General features: G+C 37.7%; 1 protein-coding gene across 4 annotated transcripts in view; it reads right to left on the minus strand.

Moving 5' to 3' along the window:
* The window catches only part of ROBO2 (roundabout guidance receptor 2), a 649,189-nt gene that overhangs the window by 113,790 nt on the left and 512,657 nt on the right, over positions 1-22,742 (minus strand). For all 4 annotated transcript variants that reach the window (XM_064273095.1, XM_064273093.1, XM_023548157.2 and 1 more), the window contains one exon: positions 2,860-2,984. In XM_064273095.1, coding sequence (XP_064129165.1) covers positions 2,860-2,984 — 125 coding nt within the window. The remainder of the gene's footprint in view (positions 1-2,859; positions 2,985-22,742) is intronic.

Consider the following 22,742-nt stretch of genomic DNA (forward strand, 5'->3'; position numbering starts at 1 on the left):
AATTATCAGACTGGAAATTTTGTGTAATCCTTAAGATTAATATCTCTGGAATTACATGCCACTTTGCCAAATAATAGAGCCCTGGTGGTGCAGTGGTTAAGCACTCAACTGCCACCCAAAAGGTTGGTGGTTCGAACTCAGCAACTGCTCCTGGGAGAAAAATGTAGCAGTCTGCTTCTGTAAGGATTTACAGCCTTGGAAACGCTATGGGGCAGTTCTACTCTGTCCTATAGGGTTGCTGTGAGTCCTATCCCACTTGACGGCACTGGGTTTGGGTTTGGGTTGTCAAATAACAGTTTGAAAAAAAAAAAATTAAATGCTATTTGACCATTACTTCTTTCAAAATCACTGAAACACAATTTAGCACATTTAAAAGTGATGTTTGTATGCAGTATCTTGTATACAATATCTAGCTATTTTAAGAGATATAATTTACATTACATATAACCAGCCTTGGTGGTGCAGTGGTTAAGTGCTCAGCTGCTAACTGAAAGGTCAGTGGTTAGAACCCACCAGCTACTCAGCTAGAGAAAAGACCTGGTGATCTGCTCCCATAAATATTACAATCTAGGAAACAGCTCTGCTCTGTCCTGTAGGGCCGCTATGAGTCAGAATAGACTCGATGGCAATGGGTTTTTTTTTTTTTAATAGCTGTATCTGTATAATAACAAAGGATTATGCTTCCATGGGATTTTAGTCAATATGTGGATTTAAATTACAAATTTGCAATAATAAAATTTCTTAACATTATTACATTTATTATGGTCTTGTTTGACCGTAATGTGTAAGGCACTTTTACATATCCAATCTATCTTTCATGTAATTTTCGTAACTCATGTGAAGTAAAATTTATTATTGCCAAATTATAGATCAAGAAAATTCACTTTTGTGAAGCTAAATAACCTTACAGATATAGTACAGTTCAAAAAAAAAAAAAAAAAGTATGAAAATGGCTTTTCCATTTATTCATTTTTCAGGGAGTGAATGAGTATGTGTGTGCATGTGTGTGTGTGTGTGTGTGTACATGTACATGTGCATTTAACTATGTCATGTCGCTTTAAATTCATTTCAGAGTTTGGAATGTTTCTACCCCAGAGCTATTTTTAAGTAAAAAGTCAAGGAATTCTACAAGCAGAAATCTATTTTACATTCACTAAATGATTAAAGAAAAAACCAAAAACCAGGAAGAAAAGGCCTGGAACAATTCTGATGTGAAATGAAATAAAGTAAGACAGTATTTATTACTGCACCTATGTACCTATAGGGTGGCTATGAGTCAGAATTGACTTGATGGCGATGAGGTTGGTTTTTTGGTTAATTACCGTACTTTATCTCCCCACCACATTTCCACCTTGCACAAAACACAGGGAAGGTGTGTGAATCCAACAAGGAAAGTTGAGAAAGGTAATTTGTCCATCTGGACTGAGTTGTTAGAACTGCTAGCTTGGAGTGGTACAGGAATGTATAGGACCTCCAGCCAGTTGGAGACAATGGTGAAGGGAGCTTCTTGGTGCCTCTCTAGGCAGACACATGATTCTTCATAAACAGGTTTGTAATATACCCTAAAATATGCCATATCTCTGGCAAAATTTTTAGATTTCTTGAGACTTTTAATAATGAATTCCATTATCCCCCAGAAACTTTTTTAGAACTTGGACTAACATCAGAGGGTGCTGAGGAGGAGGATCAGTTGATGTCTTCCTGAGAACTATGTGCATCTTTGGGGATGGTTCTGGAGAGCCTAGAACAGGAATCTTCTAGCTCCCTCAGGAATGTGCAGAAAAATTCTTAGGCGAAGAACAGAATTTCTCATCTGGCTTAATCTGGAAACACCTCAGAAACTAGATGCTAAGCACTGATGCTACCTCGGATCCAAGGCTTGAATGAAAAAAATAGTCTATCTCGTTGACTTTTTGCAGAGACTCAGAGAGGCCATCTTGCCCACAGCAGACCCTGGAGAGGGCAAGCCAGGGCACGGCAAAGATAACACAGGTGTTGGTTCCTCTTGTATACTTGTTGCTGTCAAGTCGATTCTGACACAGAGTTCCTATAGGACAGAGTAGAACTGCCCCTCCTCGGCTGCCAACTTTACATGAATCTGCAGGGTAGGTTCAAACCACTGATCTTTGGGTTAGAAGGCGAGTGTTTAACCACTGTGCCGCCATTGCTCTTACCTTCTTGTACATACTGTATTATTTCCTGTCTAACCACACTATGAAGGAATCCAGAAAGAATAATACAAGATTTCTTCTCCTTTTAAATAGAAGCATGCTTAAATTAATAATGACAAAAATATTTACAGTGCCTATCCTTGGAAACTCTATGGGGCAGTTATACTCTGTCCTATAGGGTCGCTATGAGTCGGAATCGACTCGACGGCACTGGGTTTTTGGGTGGGGATCTATAAGTGAGGATTAAAATCAGGTTTCTAGGCCAATTCATAATGGAAATATCTTTTAATGCTTCCCACACACCACACACTGTTCTAAGCACTTTATGTATATGAATTTACTTAATAATCCCAATGTAGCTAAATGCAAGGGAGCAAAATTATCTTCCTGTTCAAAGTTTTTAAATAGCTACAAAGGTTTTGGTTGGGTTTTTTCTAAGACAGTTTAATAACACTGCATTGTTTCTAATATATGTAAGATCCAGACTCTGAGAAAATTAACACTAGCAAATAAAGAACGTTATATCAGAAACAGCCGACTCCTGCTTATTTTAGAATTCACCGGTCTCTTTGTTTGGAAATATAGTAAATTCAACATTGATAACAAGAGCTCCCGGGCAAACTTTGAGGATCACCAGAGACAGGGGGAGTTCAGAGATTTTAGAAAAGCAGTCAAGCCACACACTCACCTGGCTGCCTTCTTTCTGCCAAAAAACAGCTGGCTGTGGGTTTCCTTTCGTTTCACAGGGAAATGTCACTGTTCGACCTTGAGCAACAATCTGATCTCTTGGCCTAACCACAAACTGTGGAGGAGCTATAATTTAAAAGGAGAGAAAGTGTGTAAATATCAACCATTGACAAAGAAAAAGATATCAAGGAGAAAATTAGGTACTAGGTGGATCACTCAGCGCCGGGCAGAAGCTACAGTTTTGTAATTTATTTTTTCATATTTCCCAAAATGCAAAAGGGAAGGGGAGAAAGAGCACTCTAACAAATATGAGAAAAGAAGTAATCTTATTAGTAGGCATATTTTAAATGTATATTGTAACCCTGTGTCCACACGCTTGCATAAGAAGTAATTTTTAATGGTATTTTAATATTTTGAACAAAATGTATGGCTTCCCTATTTGGTCCTGCCTTTTAAATAAAGATAGAAAAGAATCACTACCTTCCACAAACATCTTCTTCCTCTGAAATCAACCTGTTGACAAACATTGATGATTCTCACAGTATTTATAAGACAGTGTACTAGGCACTGGGATGACCAAAGGCATAAAATACGATCCCTATTCACAAAGGGCTTACCTTGAGGAACTGAAGTGATGGGAATTACATATAAATATAACGAATGATATAAGGACAGGTATGAAAATACTTGACTCAATTTAATTCATTTTAAACCATTAAAATAAATAAGAATTAATCAGACTATTTCTAGCTTCCCTTACTTGGCACTAAAGATAAAAAAAAGTGAAAAGCACCTATCTTTCAATCACCACAGAGCTCATAAAGAAAAACACACACGAAGCCTTTGTCCTAGAGTTGACTCCAACTATGGCAACCCCATGTGTGCAGAACAGAACTGTGCTCCACAGGGTTTTCAGAGCTGTGACCTTTCAAAAGCAGATTGCCCGGCTTTTATTCTAAGGTGCTTCTCGGTGGCTTGGAACTACCAACCTTTCGCTTAGGTGTTAAGGGCTTAAGCATTTGTGTCACTAAGGGACTCCTAAGGAGTTTATCCAGAAAACTAAACTTATTGCCATCCAGTCAATTCTGACTCATGGTGACCCTACAGGACAGAGTAGAGCTGCCCCACAGGGTTTCCAAGGAGTAGCTGGTGAATTTGTACTGCTGACCTTTTGTTAGCAACTGAGCTCTTAACCACTGTGCCACCAGGGCTCCAAGAAGCTGACAGTCTCACGGAAAACACAAAACATAAAAACAACAACAAAAATAAACCAACAATTATCTACGAGTGTGGGAAGTGCAACAAGAGAAGTACTCTCCGATGGCAGTGGAGAAGCACTTGGTTACAGTGCATTTAACAAACATGATAGGACCTCAGGACAGATGAATCCCCTTGTACTGCAGCAGCTGAGAAAGGCTTTGTACGTGAAACGGGCCTTACGTGTGCTTTAAGGAAAGTGGTTCGCAAAGTTGAGAAACTAACCTATTCTCAGCAAGGGACTCAGTGAGCAAAGTACAAGGGACGAGAAAACATGTAGCACACAGGGTGTAATCTAGCAGGATTGGAGGGTCCAACTTGTATAAATATCGTATGTCACAAAGCATAGATTTGGACCCAGGGTAAGAAAGCAGGAAAAACCAATGTGAGAATTTTATTCAAACTCTTTTGAAGACAATAATACGCAAAGCAGAATTTTTGAAAATTTTAGAACTCCCACCGAAGGTGACATGGATTAGGGTGAGGGGGTCAATATAATAGAAAAAGTCTGGTTAGGAGAGTACTAAGTTTGCGTAGGTGAAGAAAATGAGACCTAGACACAAATAACTGTAATAGAAACAGGAGAGGGGGACATGAGGAAAAATCTTAACAAAGTTCTGATTCACACTGGGGCCTAATGGTAAAGAGAAACAAGAAAGTCAAAGGTATGACCAGTAGACAGTATAACTCGAAGTTATCGCAAGGATATATTCTTTCTTGTACAAAAACCCACTTCTGTTGAAAAGAAAACACCATGTTTACTCCATGACACTTCTAATCATCTGTTTTCACTTTAACTAGTTGCTTATGTTAGAAAACTAAGGCCAAGAAAAGGCTTGAAAATCAACTCTAATTTTTAGAGCCTGGCGTAACTGGCAGCAATCCTTATATTTAAACTATACAAAGTCTAACAATAAGCAGTGTCCAGTAAAGGCCTTCACACCGAATTCTTTCAGTCCTTCTGGAATATATAAGCACAGGTCCAAGGATGGAGTAAATGTAGGGTAACCCTAAACACACAACCAATTACTTATACTTCCAAGAACGAGAGCATTGAAAAAGAAGCCTTTTTTTTTTTTTTTAATTCATTGAGATTTGCAGTGACTTATTTTGGGGGGCTCTATTTATACTGCCTCCTAATTCAACACATAACCCAGGAACAGAAGGGATAAATCTACTAAGAGAAATTTTCTTCTATAACTCTAGATAACAAAAGACTCACTCTAACAGCATGTGGAACCCAGATTTATAGATCTATTCCAACAGACCACGGTTTATGTTGCCTTACATTTTCAAGAGATTACTTGCTTCTTACAATCTTCTTGTTATTTCTGTACAAGTCCACTGAATCACTGATTTTTTTTTTCATCGTTTCTTACAGAAGCGATAGTTTAAACCAATGTTGCAAAATTACTTCAGAGGAACAAGAACAACAATAAAATTCATAAAACACTGTGGTGTCCGTTTATCAGGAGACAGATCTGAAACCACCAAGTATTTGTAACAAATCTGTCCCCTCCCCCCCCCAAAAAAAAACTCTTACGGTCAGTCTTGATCATTTGTATTATTCTAGGAAAAATACATGTTCAGAAAAATTTAAGAGTAAATGCTGGATATTTTCCTTTTTTTGTAATTTTGTGAAAGAAAAATTATAGTGCCCATATGGATACTAACTGAAGGAGAAATGCTGAGTAATTTAGTTTGCATCTCTGTCAAAAATGAAGTCAATTTAGTAAACATCATTTCTGTAAAAGTCTTTAATAAAAGTCCCATATTCAATGTATTAGCTCATTTGTACTGTTTTGGGCCAGACAGAATTTCAACTGGTTCACACAACTGGTTAGTAAAAACGTAGAGACCCATTTACTCCATAAAGTCCTTCTGCATATAAATTAAAAAAAAAAATGTTATAACTGATTAAATATTATTAAAATCATCAAATGAAACATCAAACAAAAGTATATTTTATACGTTGAAGCATATTATTCAAACTCTATGTGTATGTAGGAAACCCTGGTGGCGTAGTGGTTAAGTGCTATGGCTGCTAACCAAAAGGTCAGCATTTCAAATTCACCAGGGGATCCTTGGAATCTCTATGGGGGAAGTTCTGCTCTGTCCTATAGGGTCACTATGAGTCAGAATCGACTGGATAGCAACGGGTAAGGGTATGTGTCTGTATGTATGTGTGTGTGTATATATATGTATTTTTTTTTTTTTTTTTAGTAAAACTACCATGTTTAAATTGAACTGCCATCTTCCTTGAGCTTGATTTTCCACATCTTTGAAAACATTTTGTTGATGCTGATTGATTTTGTAAGACATGTAACCTGGAAGTTACAATTTTAACACAGTTGTTAAAAATTAATCCCCAAAATAAGGACTGGCAAACGATCATACTTATCTGTCCACTTTTCCAAAAAGGTATGACTCCTTCATTTATTCACTCAAAACATATTGAGTGCCTACTATACATCAGCCTGAGCTTGCATATGAGCAATTGAAGGTCTGTTCCACAGTCGGCCCCTGGTCTTGTTCTGACTGATGGTATTGAGCTTTTCCATCGTCTCTTTTCACAGATGTAGTCAATTTGATTTCTGTGTGTTCCATCTGGTGAGGTCCATGTGTATAGTCGCTGTTTATGTTGGTGAAGAAGGTATTTGCAATGAAGAAGCGTTGGTCTTGCAAAATTCTATCATTCGATCTCCGGCATTGTTTCTAGCACCAAGGCCATATTTTCCAACTACTGATCCTTCTTCTTTGTTTCCAACTTTTGCATGCCAATCGCCAGTAATTATCAATGCATCTTGATTGCATGTTCGATCAATTTCAGACTGCAGCAGCTGATAAAAATCTTCTATTTCTTCATCTTTGGCGCTAGTGGTTCGTATGTAAATTTTAATAATAGTCATATTAACTCGTCTTCCTTGTACGCATATGGATATTACCCTATCACTGATAGCGTTGTACTTCAGGATAGATCTTGAAACATTCTTTTCAACGATGAATGCAACACCATTCCTCTTCGAGTTGTCATTCCCAGCATAGTAGACTATATGATTGTCCGATTCAAAATGGCCAATACCAGTCCTTTTCAGCTCACTAATGCTTAGGATATGGATGTTTATGCATTCCATTTCATTTTTGACAATTTCCAATTTTCCTAGATTCATACTTCATACATTCCAGGTTCTGATTATTAATGGATGTTTGCAGCTGTTTCTTCTCATTTTGAGTCATGCCACATCAGCAAATGAAGGTCCCGAAAGCTTTACTCCATCCATGTTATTAAGGTCGACTCTACTTTGAGGAGGCAGCTCTTCCCCAGTCATCTTTTGAGTGCCTTCCAACCTGGGGGGCTCATCTTCCAGCACTATATCAGACAATGTTCCACTGCTATTCATAAGGTTTTCACTGGCAAATGCTTTTCAGAAGTAGACTGCCGGGTCCTTCTTCCTAGTCTATCTTAGTCTGGAAGCTCAGCTGAAACCTGTCCTCCATGGGTGACCCTGCTGGTATCTGAATACTGGTGGCATAGCTTCAAGCATCACAGCAACACACAAGCCCCCACAGTACGACAAACTGACAGACAAGTGAGCCAAAATATGGCCTTGAGTATATCCCACCTGAATTTAGAGACCATCTCAAGAATAGATTTGACGCATTGAACACTAGTGACCAAAGACCAGACAAGTTGTGCAATGACATCAAGGACATCATCCATGAAGAAACCAAGAGGTCACTGAAAAGACAGGAAAGAAAGAAAAGACCAAGATGGATGTCAGAGAAGACTCTGAAACTTGCTCTTGAGGGTTGAGCAGCTAAGGCAAAAGGAAGAATTGATGAAGTAAAAGACCTGAACAGAAGATTTCAAAGGGAATCTCGAGAAGACAAAGTAAAGTATTATAATGACATGTGCAAAGAGCTGGAGATGGAAAACCAAAAGGGAAGAACACGCTCGGCATTTATCAAGCTGAAAGAATTGAAGAAAAAATTCAAGCTTTGAGTTGCAATAGTGAAGGATTCTATGTGGAAAATATTAAACGACACCAGAAGCATCAAAAGAAGATGGAAGGAGTACACAGAGTCATTATACCAAAAAGAATTAGTCGATATTCAACTATTTCAAGAAGTGGCATATGATCAGGAACCGATGGTACTGAAGGAAGAAGTCCACGCTGCTCTGAAGGCATTGGCAAAAAACAAGGCTCCAGGAATTCATGGAATATCAATGGAGATGTTTCAACAAACAGATGCAGCGCTGGAGGTGCTCACTCGTCTATGCCAAGAAATATGGAAGACAGCTTCCTGGCCAACTGACTGGAAGAGATCCATATTTATGCCTGTTCCCAAGAAAGGTGATCCAACCAAATGTGGAAATTATAGAACAAGATCATTAATATCACACACAAGCAAAATTTTGCTGAAGATCATTCAAAAATGGCTACAGCAGTATATCGACAGGGAACTGCCAGAAATTCAGGCTGGTTTCAGAGGAGGACGTGGAACCAGGTATATCATTGCTGATGTCAGATGTATCCTGGCTGGAAGCAGAGAATACCAGAAGGATGGTTACCTGTGTTTTATTGACTATGCAAAGGCATTCGACTGTGTGGATAATAACAAACTATGGATAACACAACACTGCAAAGAACAGGAATCCCAAAACATTTAATTGTGCTCATGAAGAACCTTTACATAGATCAAGAGGCAGTTGTTCGCACAGAACAAGGGGATACTTCATGGTTTAAACTCAGGAAAGGTGTGCGTCAGGGTTGTATTCTTTCACCATACGTATTCAATCTGTATGCAGAGCAAATAATCCAAGAAGCTGGACTATATGAAGAAGAATGGGGCATCAGGATTGGAGGAAGACTCATTAACAAACTGCGTTTTGCAGATGACACAACCTTGCTTGCTGAAAGTGAAGACGACTTGAAGCACTTATTAATGAAGATCAAAGACTACAGCCTTCAGTATGGATTACACCTCAACATAAAGAAAACAAAAATCCTTACAACTGAACCAATGAGCAACATCATGATAAACGGAGAAAAGATTGAAGTTGTCAAGGATTTCATTTTATTTGGATCCACAATCAACAGCCATGGAAGCAGCAGTCAAGAAATCAAAAGACACATTGCATTGGGCAAATCTGCTGCAAAGGACCTCTTGAAAGTGTTCAAGAGCAAAACTGTCACCCTGAAGACTAAGGTGTGCTTGACCCAAGCCATGGTATTTTCAGTCACATCATATGCATGTGAAAGCTGGACAATGAATAAGGAAGACCTAAGAAGAGTTGACACCTTTGAACTGTGGTGTTGGGGAAGAATATTGAATATACCATGAACTGCCAAAGAAGGTACAAATCTGTCTTGGAAGAAGTGTGGCCAGAATGCTCCTTAGAGGCAAGGATGGTGAGACTGCGTCTTACATACTTTGGACATGTTGTCAGGAGGGATCAGTCCCTGGAGAAGGACATCATGCTTGGCAGAGTACAGGGTCAGCGGAAAAGAGGAAGACCCTCAACGAGGTGGATTGACAGAGTGGCTGCAACAATGGGCTCAAGCATAACAATGATTGTAAGGATGGCACAGGACTGGGCAGTATTTCGTTCTGTTGTGCATAGGGTCGCTATGAGTCGAAACCAACTCGACGGCACCCAACAACAACAACAACAACTATACATCAGACATTGTGCTTGGCACACACACACAGACACACAGACACACACACACACACAAAAAAAACCCTCGGTGCCGATGAGTCAATTCTAACTCATGGTACCAAAAAAAAAAAAAAAACAGTGCCGTCGAGTTGATTCCGACGCCTAGCTACCCTACAGGACACAGAAGACCTGCCTCGTGGATTTCCAAGGAGCATCTGGCGGACTCGAACTGTTGATCCTTTGGTTAGGAGCTGTTGCACTTAACCACTACGCCACCAGGGTTTCCACTCATAGTACAGGGGATACAAAATCAAATGTAAAATTGCTCTTGCCCACAAGGGGTGTACAGCCTATGTCAGAGACTTCCAAGTAAATAAATACACAAAAACAAACACAGCAGAGTATGATTTGCGTAATAATACAAAAATGCAGAGGGCATGGGAGAGTAAGAGCATCAGATGTAACCAAATGTGGAGGGAACAAGAGAAAAGGGTTGAGGAAATGGCTACGCTCCTGTGTGTAGAAGTGGCTGAGTTTGCCAGATGAAGAGGAGTAGGTCACTTGCAATAGAGACAAGCAGCATGTTAGGCAGAGTCTAAGGGGCTGAGAAGTTTAAGTGAGTTTGAGAATCAGAGGAATCTGGGATGCGCAGATGATACAACCCGTTGCTGTCGAGTTGATTCCAACTCGTAGTGACCCTACAGAACAGAGTAGAACTGCCCCATAAGGTTTCCAAGAAGCAGCTGTTGGATTCGAACTGTTGACCTTTTGGTTAATAGCTGAACTCTTAACCACTGTGCCACCAGGGCGTCAGAGATGATATGCTCAAACCCGTTTCCATTGAGTTGATTCCAACTCATAGCAATCCTACAGATATGGCCATATAATTTATGCTAATGGAACTTACATTTTGTTCCAGAGCTATTGAGATCTGTTCAAAGACTTTTATACAACAGCGGTACGATCAGGTTTGTGTTTTAGAAAGAACCGGCTGGAAGCAATGTCTATGATGACTAGAAAAAGGACAGATACAAAGCTGGAACATCATGGAAAGTCAGTGCAAAAAATTCATTTAAGAATTGTTATTCGTAACAGCACTTGAAGTGAAAATTTCATCAGAACTCTTAAAGGACATAGAAATTCTGCAATATCACAATGTAATATTTACCACTGATGAGATCTTATAAAAAGACCAAACAAACCCATTACCATCGAGTCCATTTCAACTCACAGCAACCCTATAGGACACAGCAGAACTGCCCCATAGGGTTTCCAAGGAGTGTCTGGTGGATTTGAACTGCAGACCTTTTCGTTAGCATCCATAGTTCTTAACCACTACACCTGCAAAGTTTCAAAAAAAGACCAGGAAATTATCATTTATAGTTTTTACCCAGTATTGAATTTTTATAAAGCCTTTGTGTTAAACATTTGTGTTAAACATTCTATGAACTATACTTTTATGTGATGTTTACTGATATTGCATGTTTAATCGAAGTTATTATAAATACACTCTACTTGTTTTTTTTTTTTTTTTTTCTAATGTACCAAATGGAGCCCTGATAGCAGAGTAGTTAAGAGCTATGGCTGCTAACCAAAAGGTCAGCAGTTCGAATCTACAAGCTGCTCCTTGGAAATCCTATGGCCAGTTCTATTCTGACCTATAGGGTCGCTATGAGTTGGAATTGACTGGAGGCAACAGGTTTGGTTTTTTTTTTTTATTTGTTTATTTTAATGTATCAAATAATTTATTGTCACCAGAAATTAAGCCACAGTGATTCCATTGGAACTGGAATTACCTTAATTTTTTTTTAATTAAAAATAAAATAATCAAGTTGTTGTTAGGTGCTATCGAGTCGGTTCTGACTCATTGCAACCCTATATACAACAGAACTAAGCACTGCCCGGTCCTGCTCCATCTTCACAATCCTTGTTATGTTTGGGCCCCTTGTTGCAGCCACTGTGTCAATCCATCTCCTTGAGGGATCATGGTTAAGCAAAATCACGGTTAACCGAAAGATTTCAAGAGCATTCAAGTCTCTGAAAATGGACACCCTTTTCTATGGTCACTTGAATTTGGATGATCAAAAGAAATTGCATCAATCATTTCTAATTCTGTAGACTCTCTTTCTCTGCCCAAGATCTATAGATTGCAATCTTCTGTAAAGAGATCTTAGAGGAAGGAATTTACTTTTGGAGGTTTTAAAATGAAAAAAACTGCTTCAATAATTCTTCTGATATCACTTTGCAGCTTTCGTATTTCTGCCAGGTGGCAGTGAGAATGGTTTGAGAAGACAGTACTTGGCTGATGGCACCATTGGGAAGGAACAGGCAGAGAGGTGGCATTTTATCAAGACAGCACAATAGCCCAAAGTGTGCTATACAGAAAATGGATTTTCAATGATGGCTCTCATTAAATATATTAAAACACACACACACAATTAGGCCCTCAAGATGACAATTCAAAATACATATTTAAACCCAATATGAATTCAAGAGGTTGAGTTATAAACTCCAGAAGGATTTGCTGGTTATAGAAATGGCAATTTTCTTATAAATTTCAACAACAGAAGACTGTAAGTACATATTTAAATCTTCTTTGGTTGGGGTTCTAAAACCTGAAAGCATTAGACAAATCTTTTGTAACTGTGATGTAATGACCTGCTTGCTTAATCTGTCCAGTTGTTATACCTTATGCTTCAACTATAACAAGAAATGAACTGAAGTAAACACAGTGATGCAATCCAGTGTTTAATCGACACAAGTTGAAAACAACAGCTGTATACAAAAAGGATGTTGTGCAATTTCCAGAGACATAGACCCTAATATAAAAAGGTCAGTGAAGATTAGAGGTCTGAGACAGTTCTCCTGAAACTGTGTTTTGAGGATTTCAATACAAGGCACAGTAAATTAGATTTGATTCCTGCTAAATTATGCTTTGATACTGCATTCAGCCCAAGCTGGCTTCAATCAAAGTCACTCTACAGCTCTGTTATGCTAATACCGGCTGGGGAGAGTGAGTGGGTGACATGGAAATCAGATGGCTGAACACGAGTAGGAAGCAAAGGCCATGCATGAGGTGGGCTTGGAGATGAGGGGGTGGGGACCCTAAAGGTTCATCACATCATGTTCGGAGTTGTTTTTACAGGAAAATATGACTTTCCACAGCAGGAATGAACATGGAGCTAGTCATGCAGGAGCTACGGACATTAATATGGTACACAGGGTGGTGACGGTCACTCTGCTGCTCTCTTTGGGAATATAATTCTATGCCTGAGTGAATAAACTTTATTCTGTAATAAAAAACACTGAACTTTTTGTCTTAAACTCAAGTTGAGATTTTTATTTTTTACTTTTTAATATTCTTCGCTTGTTAAATTCTAATCTATTCTACAAACATATTTAAAAAGTATTCTCTTCGAACATTTGCTTGGGTTAAAGGTCGGATGAATCACAAACTGTTTAATACAATAATAGCAACAATTAACATTAACTGGGTACTTAGTAAGTGCCAGAGATTGTGTTAAGCCATCCACAGGCATTATTTTAATATTCCAAGTGCCCTATGTGTTAGCTAGTACCATTATTATGTAAAGGTCAGTAAACTGAGTTTTATAAAGGGTACCCGGCTTTCTTAAGGTTAAAGAGACAGATCTGACAGAAAGGTTTAACCCCTGGTCCATCTAATGCTATAGTGAAAAAAAAAAAACCCCGTTGCTGTCAGGTCGATTCCAACTCTTAGCCACCCTACAGGACAGAGCAGAACTGCTGCATAGGGTTTCCAAGAAGCGCCCGGTGAATTCAAACTGCAGACTTAACCACTACGTCAGTCATTCCAAACCATGATCTGATTAACTGAGAAAGTGTCTTCTCTAGTACCAACCAGAAAGGCAAATATTATATGATATGCTTTTCAATATGGTATAATTTAACAAAAAGCATAACAATGTTTTTTCTTAAATATTATTTTTATTGTTAAAGTAGCATAAAACACATGATCTTGCTCTTTCTAGGCAGCCTACACGTACAATCAAGTCATTCTTTATTCAAAAATCCTTAGTGCTTGGCTATTGCTTTTCATTGCAATACTTTGAAATTATTCTCTGCAATTTAGCATTAGGCCTCCATCAAGAGATCCAAGATCTTACATCCTGACACTCACATGTCCTTAAAGTAGCTCCAGCATTTTGGAAGACCAGTCTACTTTCAATCACCCACGTACGTATTTGCTTGTTCTTGTGGTTAACCCATCCTGATATCTATTATCCTTTGATACACCTTGTCTACAACGATCAACCTCAACACACTTTGATCTTGTACTTTTCTTGTATTCTTTATACTTTAAAGTACTTGTCCTTGCTTAAATTGCCTTGTTTCTCTCTCTTTTTTCTCTACGTGTGTGTCTTGCTTCCTCAGTTTGATTATAAGCTCTTACGTGTAGCAGGTGTTGCCTACCATTAGGCATGGGGCTCTTAATTGGCCTAGAAAAACCCCAGACAAATAGTGAGCACTAAATCAATGCCTTGGAAAAGACTATTTAAAAAAGAATTCTTGATCTACAGAAAGATGCTCAATGTTTTTTTTTTTTTTTTTCCATATCAATATAATTGAGGGATACGGCACATTCTCACCAGTGACTATGGCGCAATATTGCTGTAAATTGGGTGGAGGGAGTTGAGTAAAATATGTTGTTTGAAAAACATCTCCCAACTGATTCTGATATGCCCCTTGTGTAATGGTGTCCCAACTCAAATTGAGAATCTACAACCCAAAGAATACAAATGACTAGCCACCATCCCAGAAATAATAAAAATAACATACCAGCAAAAAAATAACATGGACAAGCATAAAACTCACTGCCATCGACTCATAGGGACCGTATAGGACAGAGTAGAACTGCCCCATAGATTTCCAAGAAGTGGCTGGTAGATTCGAACTGTGACCTTTTGGTTAGCAGCCATAGCTCTTGAGCACTGTGTTACCAGGGCTCCAGACAAACACACACATTGCATAATAATCAATTCTAGAAGTTCCTGCACAAAAATTATTTAATAGGATTACTTCCACCAACAAGAAACAGATGGCGAGAAGTCATTTCATTAAAATGCAATATAGACCAGGAGTAAGAAATGAATGTTTACCCGGTTTCTAATCAGAACAGGCTGGCTTCTAATTGATAAATGATTGTTTCTTCAACTTATTTAATTCTATTTAGTTTTTACTATTTAACACTTCACTTCATTTCACAAGAGTTTCTGTTAATAGCATTGGAAATGCATAAAGTCATGAAATATTTTATTTGAAGCTTATTAACCCATAATTCATCTCAGAGGAAGTAATGCATTTATAATGGAAATATAATTTAGGGCTATAGGATTTAAAATAATCATTTTTATAAAGCCCATTTAATCACATTTTCCTCATTTGTCACTATTTTCAAGGAATACAAATGATCAAGTTGCTGAATTACCTACCTTTCCAAATGACCAACTTTTCTTACTCAGTCCATAGCAATAATTCTTCCAAATGAGTGATATGTTTTCTTCCCCAGTTAGTGCCTTACTTCTAGCTAATATTAAAAATCTTCATATCATGACAAAATTCCAATATCACACATTTTTCAACAATAATTTAACATATATTTGCTTTTTGATGTCGAAAGGATAAAGGAAAAGTGCCAAATGGTTTACTGCTGTCATAAATACGACATGTGGAAAAAGCAAAGAGAAGGGACACAGAGAAGACAACGACTACAGTGAATCCCAGTCCTTAGATTCTCCATCCACTTGACTTTGTTCTCTACCTAGGAGAGATTTCGCTTACATAAATTGCACTTCAATCCTTTTATGAGTCTAGATGTGCAGCTATTACTCTCTACATTTTGAACTACTCTTTTGGAATTTACTGTGAGAAGACTAATTTTGGAGGTTTCATATAATACATAAATACCCTTTCATGAGTTGAAATGTGTCCCCCAAAAAGATATGTTCAAATCCTAACCCCCAGTACTGGTGAAGGTAAGCTTACGATCTATGTGGGTGTAATTATACATGAGGTCACATTGGTCCCAACAACACCATGGATTTAGACTTCTAGTCTCCAGGACTATGAGAGAACAAGTTTCTGTTGTTTTAAACTTCCCCTGGTAGCGCAGTGGTTATAGAGCTCAGCCTGCTATCCAAAAGACCAGCACTCCTTGGAAACCCTATGGGGCAGTTCTACTCTTTCCTATAGGGTCGCTATGAGTCAGAATCGACTCAATGAGCAATGGTTTTTTTTGTTTGTTTGTTTTAGTATGATACTTTGTTACAGCAGCTCTAGGAAATTATCAGTAACAGTTGCCTTTGAACTGATTCTGCCTAGTGGTGACCCATGTGTGTCAGAGTAGAACTGTATTCCACAGAGTTTTCAATGGCTACTTTTTGGGAAGTAAATCATTAGGCACTTCTGGGTAGACTAGAACCTCCAACCTTTTGGTTAACAGCCAAGTGTGTTGACTGTTTGCACCACCCAGGGGCTCCAGAAACTGATACACCCCCTCCCCCCAAAAAACATAACTCAGGATTATCTAAAATCAGATGAATAAATTGGCACTGAAGTTAGCCATATTTACTATAGAGTGTGACTATAAAATAATGGTAGTAGTCTTAAATTGATACATGTAATAACTCTGAAAGTATTTCCAAGGAGGATCAAAGATACTGAGTTTACTGAGATAAGTGTAACACATATACAAAAAAAAGTACATATATGCTTTGAAACAGTGGTTTAAACAATTTAATTTATAGTCATGTATAATATGCTCCTTCCTGAAAAGTAGCAGTATAAATATCAAAATGAAATAATTCTCTGATTATCAAGAGGGGAAAGAATGCCTTTGAAAGAATTAACTCATTTGGTTAAAAAATACTGTATATTTTTGTATCTAATAGGCAGGCATATAAAAAAGAATGTTATAATAAAGGAAGTTATATGTACATAGTGATTTAGTACTTGGGTCAGTCCCTTAAAATTATTTTTTAATCCAACACGTTATTGGAAAAGATTCCAGTAATAAATTCATGCTAGAAATGAATTCAGATGTTAGTTGGCCCTTTAATTCAAAATAGAATTCAATTATTTTAAACAAATATTGACTGGTTCTTATTTTGTAACAGGGTTTGAGTGTACCAAGATCTCTGTCCTCTGGAACTCACGTCTTACTAAAGGAAACGACACAATCAAGCATGATTCAACATGGACAGTGTTGTAATACAGTATGCACCAAGCATAATGACAGTGACTTGACTCAGTCTGCCCCCAGTACTTGGAGAAAGCATTACTAGAAAGAAAGAGAAGGAAAGGGAGAAAGAAGGAGATAGAGAGGGAGAGAGAGAGAGACTGATTTGATTTGTACTTAGAGATTAAGTACGGATGGGTGGGAGGTTTTTCCTCCCAGAGGGGAAAACACATGTATTATATTAGAGATATGAGTCTCCCAGCTGTATAAATGTACCATTACCCTCACCCAGCTTCTTTGCTACCTTTGGCAATAGAAGTCAGTCTGCTTTTTTAGTCAGCTTGTTAAACCGACCGATTACATTGGGGGAACCATATTTTTTCATAGAAATGGAATTTACTGGCTTTAGCAAGTCAAATTTAAACCTATAATGGTATTAAGTATTTCTACATTATAATAAATATATGGTTAACCCATAACGTAACTAAGTTGGGGATGTTTACAGATAACTTTAAACTTTATTACATTTCAGAGTACAAAAATATATTCCATTTAAGTATAGGTGTGAAGAGGAAACCCTGTAACTATAAGAAATCACACCAAGCTTCAATGTGCAAATTTCACAGAACTCTTGAGTTATGCAAAAGTTATAAATTGAGAATTGCCTAGATTCACAAGATAGAAAATCTGTCAAAATTTTAAACAAATTACGAACTTCTAAATCATATCTTCCCATATTATTCTTTATAATAGTTTTTCTGCTTGCTTTCCTGACTAAAATACTTGAAATAAAATAATAAAACTGTGTTTTCCTCACAGGACTGTTAATTTGTTAATTAATAATCTCTCAAAAACTAATTACTAAATAAGGTGATAGTCATAATATTCTTAAAGAAACATTCCCATTTTTCACTAGCAGAAGAAGAATAGTTCAAGTGGCACTGAAAAAATCCTCTCAAGGTCCTGAATTGGGAAAAGAAGTCTTCTCATATCTGGAGTGGATGGGGTGGTGTGGGTGAGGGTGAGAAGGGGAAGACTATAGCTTGAAAATGGCTCTTTAAGCAAATGGTGAGACAAGACATCCATTTTCACTCACTTAACCTGTCAACTTGCCAGAACTGTCATGTCAGCATTCCAGCTAAACCACGATGGCTGATCACATGCCATTATCTCATTTTTTAGAAAAAAGGTTGCATGAAGATGCCAATCAGGAAGGGGGGTGCGGGAAACAACTTGCAACCAAGGAACAAATGTACTGATGCTGAAGGGCTGCTTAGTTAACGGAATTTTAATATGCAACTGCAATGTTTCTTAATAACATTAATTACACGCTTAGTAAGGCACCATCCTAACTCATTAGTGCCTTCTTTTTGTTGTATTTTATCTCCTACTAGCAGAATGCGGAATATGTGATTGGCCTGTTACCATTAATGTTGCTTAATCTTTTTATAGCACTATTTAAAGCTGCTTGCATAAGCATTTTCTAGGCCAATATTACTAATGTATGCATACGTGTGCATCAATTAACTGCACCAATATTTGGTGTGCCCCTTCCACTTGTGTTATGCTAGACCAAGAAGGTGGCAGAAAGATAAATACAACGATGTGGTTAACGACAAAGAGGTAACTACTTTGTAGGGCAGATGAAAATGATATCTCCAATAAACCCGGCGGGGGGCAGGGGGGGATACTTCCATAAGAGAGATTTAAAAAGGCATTTGTATATATATTTTTTTAATTTAATTTAATTTGGTAGTTTATATGTCTTTAGTGAATGTAATTATCAACTATTCTCTTGAGTGACATTCAATACATTTAAATAAGTGGTGTAGTAATTACAAATGTCATTTCGTATAGTATTTAGATGCAATGTATATCATATGTATTTACATTATATTTATAACATATAAATATAATATTTTCTGTCTATAAATTATTATAAATTTAAAAATAAAAAAATACTGTATTAAGAGGTGTTACTAAAATGTTTTAATGAAATTTTATTTCTGGTCATAACCTGTAAAAGCTATTAATGCTAACCTTATAGCATGTATTTAAGTTCAGAATAATTACATTATTCTGGTATTTAATATTAACATAGTACTAAATTAGAATTTTAAGTACTAAGCTAAACAAACAAAAAAGAACCTCTCTGCCCTTGAGTCGATTCTGACTCATACATAATATTTTGTTATTTTATGCATATTTAAATTAATGAGTATTTCATTTTTTTGAGATTTAGGTTAACATAGGTGTAATTCTTACTTCTCTACTTTAAGAAATACAACAGAAGAGAAGAAATGAATAATATAAGAATACCACCATAGCCTCAAACCAATTTTTTGAAGGGCCCCTCCAAATACAGTTGAGTCTGGAGAAAAATTAAGCAGTGTGATAAAAACCAATAAAACTAGCTCAATGCTTTATCAAGAGCCAATAAGGATTTCACGAAAATTATCTGTTAACACTGTGGGTGCTCATTACATGATCCTTTGATGGGGAGAAGGAGATCTAGGGTCAAGAATGGGCCTTGGGCAATATGGAACATGACTTTGAAGGAAATCAGCTATAACTGAAAAACCAGGGAAAGATGTATTGATGGAAAGAAAACAACAAGCCTCTGTTGTAGGCAGAATTCTAAGATGGCCCCCATGACCTCTGTCCCCTCAAGCTACTCCTATAATTACATTACATAGCAAAAATGAATTTTGCATATGTAATTAAGGGCACTACTCAGTCTTCAAATAGGGTGATTAATCAGGTGGGCCTAACCTAATCACATCAGTACTTTAAAAACAGGGAGTTCTCTCTCATTCCACAGGCCACTGTTGGTTCTGAGGATGGAGGCAGCCACGAGCAAAGGCTAGAGAATAGCTTTCAGGAGCTTTGAGCGACCCCTGATTGAAAGTCAAAAAGGAAATGGGACTTCAGTCCTATAACCACCACAAGACACTCAATCCTACCATCAATCTGAATAAACTTTGAAATGGATTCTTCCCCACAGTCTCCAGCTAAAAGGTCAGCTTAGCTAGCACCTTGGTTTTGACCCTAAGCAGAGAATCCAGTTGAGCCTGCCTGGATTTCTGACCTATAGAACTGTGGGCTAATAAAATGGGTATTGCCTTAAGGCACAGAGTTTGTGATAATTTTTTTATGCAGCAATAGAAAACTAATACACTATTATGGGCTGAATTGTGTCCAGCCAAAATATATGTTGTAAATCCTAACCTCTATGCCTGTGGTTATCAGGCTCTGGTTGCACAGCGGTTAAAGGACTTGGTTGCTAACCTAAAATGTCGGTGGTCTGAGAAAAGGAGAAAAATGTAGCAGTCTGCTTCTGTGAAGATTTACAGACTTGAAAACCCTACAGTGCCATTCTACTCTGTATAGGATGGCTATAAGTTCCAGTCTACTTGATGGCAGTGGATTTAAAAAAAAAAAAAATTTTTTTTATGGTTATGATCCTATTTGGGAATGGGTTGTCTTTGTTATGTTAATGAGACAGTGTTGGTGCAGGCTGTATCTTGAGTCAATCTCTTTTGAGATATGAAAGAGATTAAACAAGGAGATTAAAGAAACAGAGATGGGGGAAGAGAAGCCTCAAGCCACATGAAGACTACCCAGGAGCAGAAGCTCAGAAGAGACAAGAACTTCCACCAGAGCCGACAGTAAGACAAAGGCTTCCCCTAGAGCTAGCACCCTAAATTCTGACTTTTAGCAATGTAAACTGTGAGAAAATAAATTTCTGTCTGTTAAAGCCACCACTTGTAGTATTTCTGCTATAGCAGCACTAGATAACTAAGACACCTAAAAGCCACCTTCAATTTTTTATACAGCAATAGAAAACTAACACACCTACAAACTCTTTTCAATTGTTGTACTCCATACTAGCAGTTGGGAGGAGTGAGATGACGCAGGAGGAATGAAGAAGGGAGGGAGTTTCACATGGCAGTACAGAAATCTTATACCTTAAAGAAGCTTGTGGTGTATCACTGGGGCCGATACCTGTTGCTGTCGAGTCGATACCGACTCATAGTGACCCTATAGGACAGAGTAGAACTCCCCCATAGAGTTTCCAGGGAGCAGCTGGCGGATTCGACCTGAACTGTAGACCCTTTGATTAGCAGACGTAGCACTTAGCCACTATGCCACCAGGGTTTCCCTAGGGCCAATAACCCCAAAACCACTGCCGTCGAGTCGATTCCAACTCATAAGGACCCTATAGGACAGAGTAGAACTGCCCCACAGAGTTTCCGAGGAGCGCCTGGTGGATTCGAACTGCTGACCTCTTGGTAAGCAGCTGTAGCACTTAACTACTATGCCACTGGGGTTTCCCTAGGGCTAATAAGATACTGAAAAGAAAATAATATGATTTTCGATAATATATTCAAGACAATAAGCCCAAGTAGCGGCTACTGAATGACTCTGATACCTCCCACCATCTCTTGTCCAAGCAAGTAACTAGATCATTAATAATCAGATGAAGACTAAAATCAGATCTATATAAAACAAAAGACATACAAACACTCAAAAAAAAGACCCTGTAAATTAATTGCTTATTTAATTAATGACAGAGAGAACTTAATCAAGTACTCAAAAGAAAGGTAAACAACCTATATGTCCCAAGAATTAGCAAAAGAAACACAAAAATAATTTACTGTAAATAGCTGTCCATAATCTAACTGAAATGATGTAAAGCAGGTTTTAGCTTTAAAAAAAAAAAAAAAACTCACAAAGGAGTAAAAGAGCTAAGAGACAAATAACGAAGAATGTTATGTCAGAACTCAGTGAGTAAATGAATGTAAAATAAAATAAATGAAAGATATTTTAGAAACAAGAAGTTAAGAAAAAATGGTAATTGTGTTGAAAACAAATTTAAGGAGTTGGAAGTGGCAAGTAGATACTAAGAAATCATACAGTGTGAAATGAAAAATGATAGATTTTAAATTATTATAGAAAATCTGATCAATATGGAATTGAGATACAGGGAAGCCAACATAAGTGATGTATTTGAAGAAAAGATGTGAAAGAGAAAATACATATTCAAAGACAACACAGAAGAAAGCTTTCCTGAAATAAAGTAAAGCATGGATCTGCAAATTCAAGGGGTTTGCTGTATCCTGTGATTATCAGGGTGAACAGCACCAAAATATAACCCAGCGAAGTTATGAAAAAAAGGGACTGCAGGATAATCCAGGTAGTAAAAGGTCATCCCAGCCCAGAGGGGGGAAAACAAAATTCTATAAGCCTCACACTTTCCTTACTACAATACTATTCAATGCCAAGTCAGTAGAACATTTTCACCAAGTTCTAAGTACCTAACCTCTAATACACAGGTATAGACATTGTCAAGCACACAAACTCCAGCAAAAGAGCCAAATAAGTGATTAAAACTGGGAAGGCATGAAAGGTAACCTGCATTTGTTTTTCATTTTAAAAATTAGAGTTAGCTTAAGATATTTTAATGTTTCACATTATGGAAACTCAACTGGAATATACTAGGGAAAACAGAATGTGGATTCTTTCCATCTACCATTTAATCAAAACATATGGCGCAATGAAAAAACGTGATGCTTAATAATAATTAAATGGGACTCTGCGTAAAGTAGCTACTTAGCAGCAGGTGTAGGAAACGTTAAGGGCTCACAGGAGGGAGATGATCATCTCAGGTCACAGGGTAACAGCTTGTCCAGAGAAGAATGCCTGCAGGGAATAAAAGTCCAGGTCTCCTTCCAAGACACACGCA

This window comes from Loxodonta africana, chromosome 20 (assembly GCF_030014295.1).
Source record: "Loxodonta africana isolate mLoxAfr1 chromosome 20, mLoxAfr1.hap2, whole genome shotgun sequence".
Classification (NCBI taxonomy): domain Eukaryota; kingdom Metazoa; phylum Chordata; class Mammalia; order Proboscidea; family Elephantidae; genus Loxodonta; species Loxodonta africana.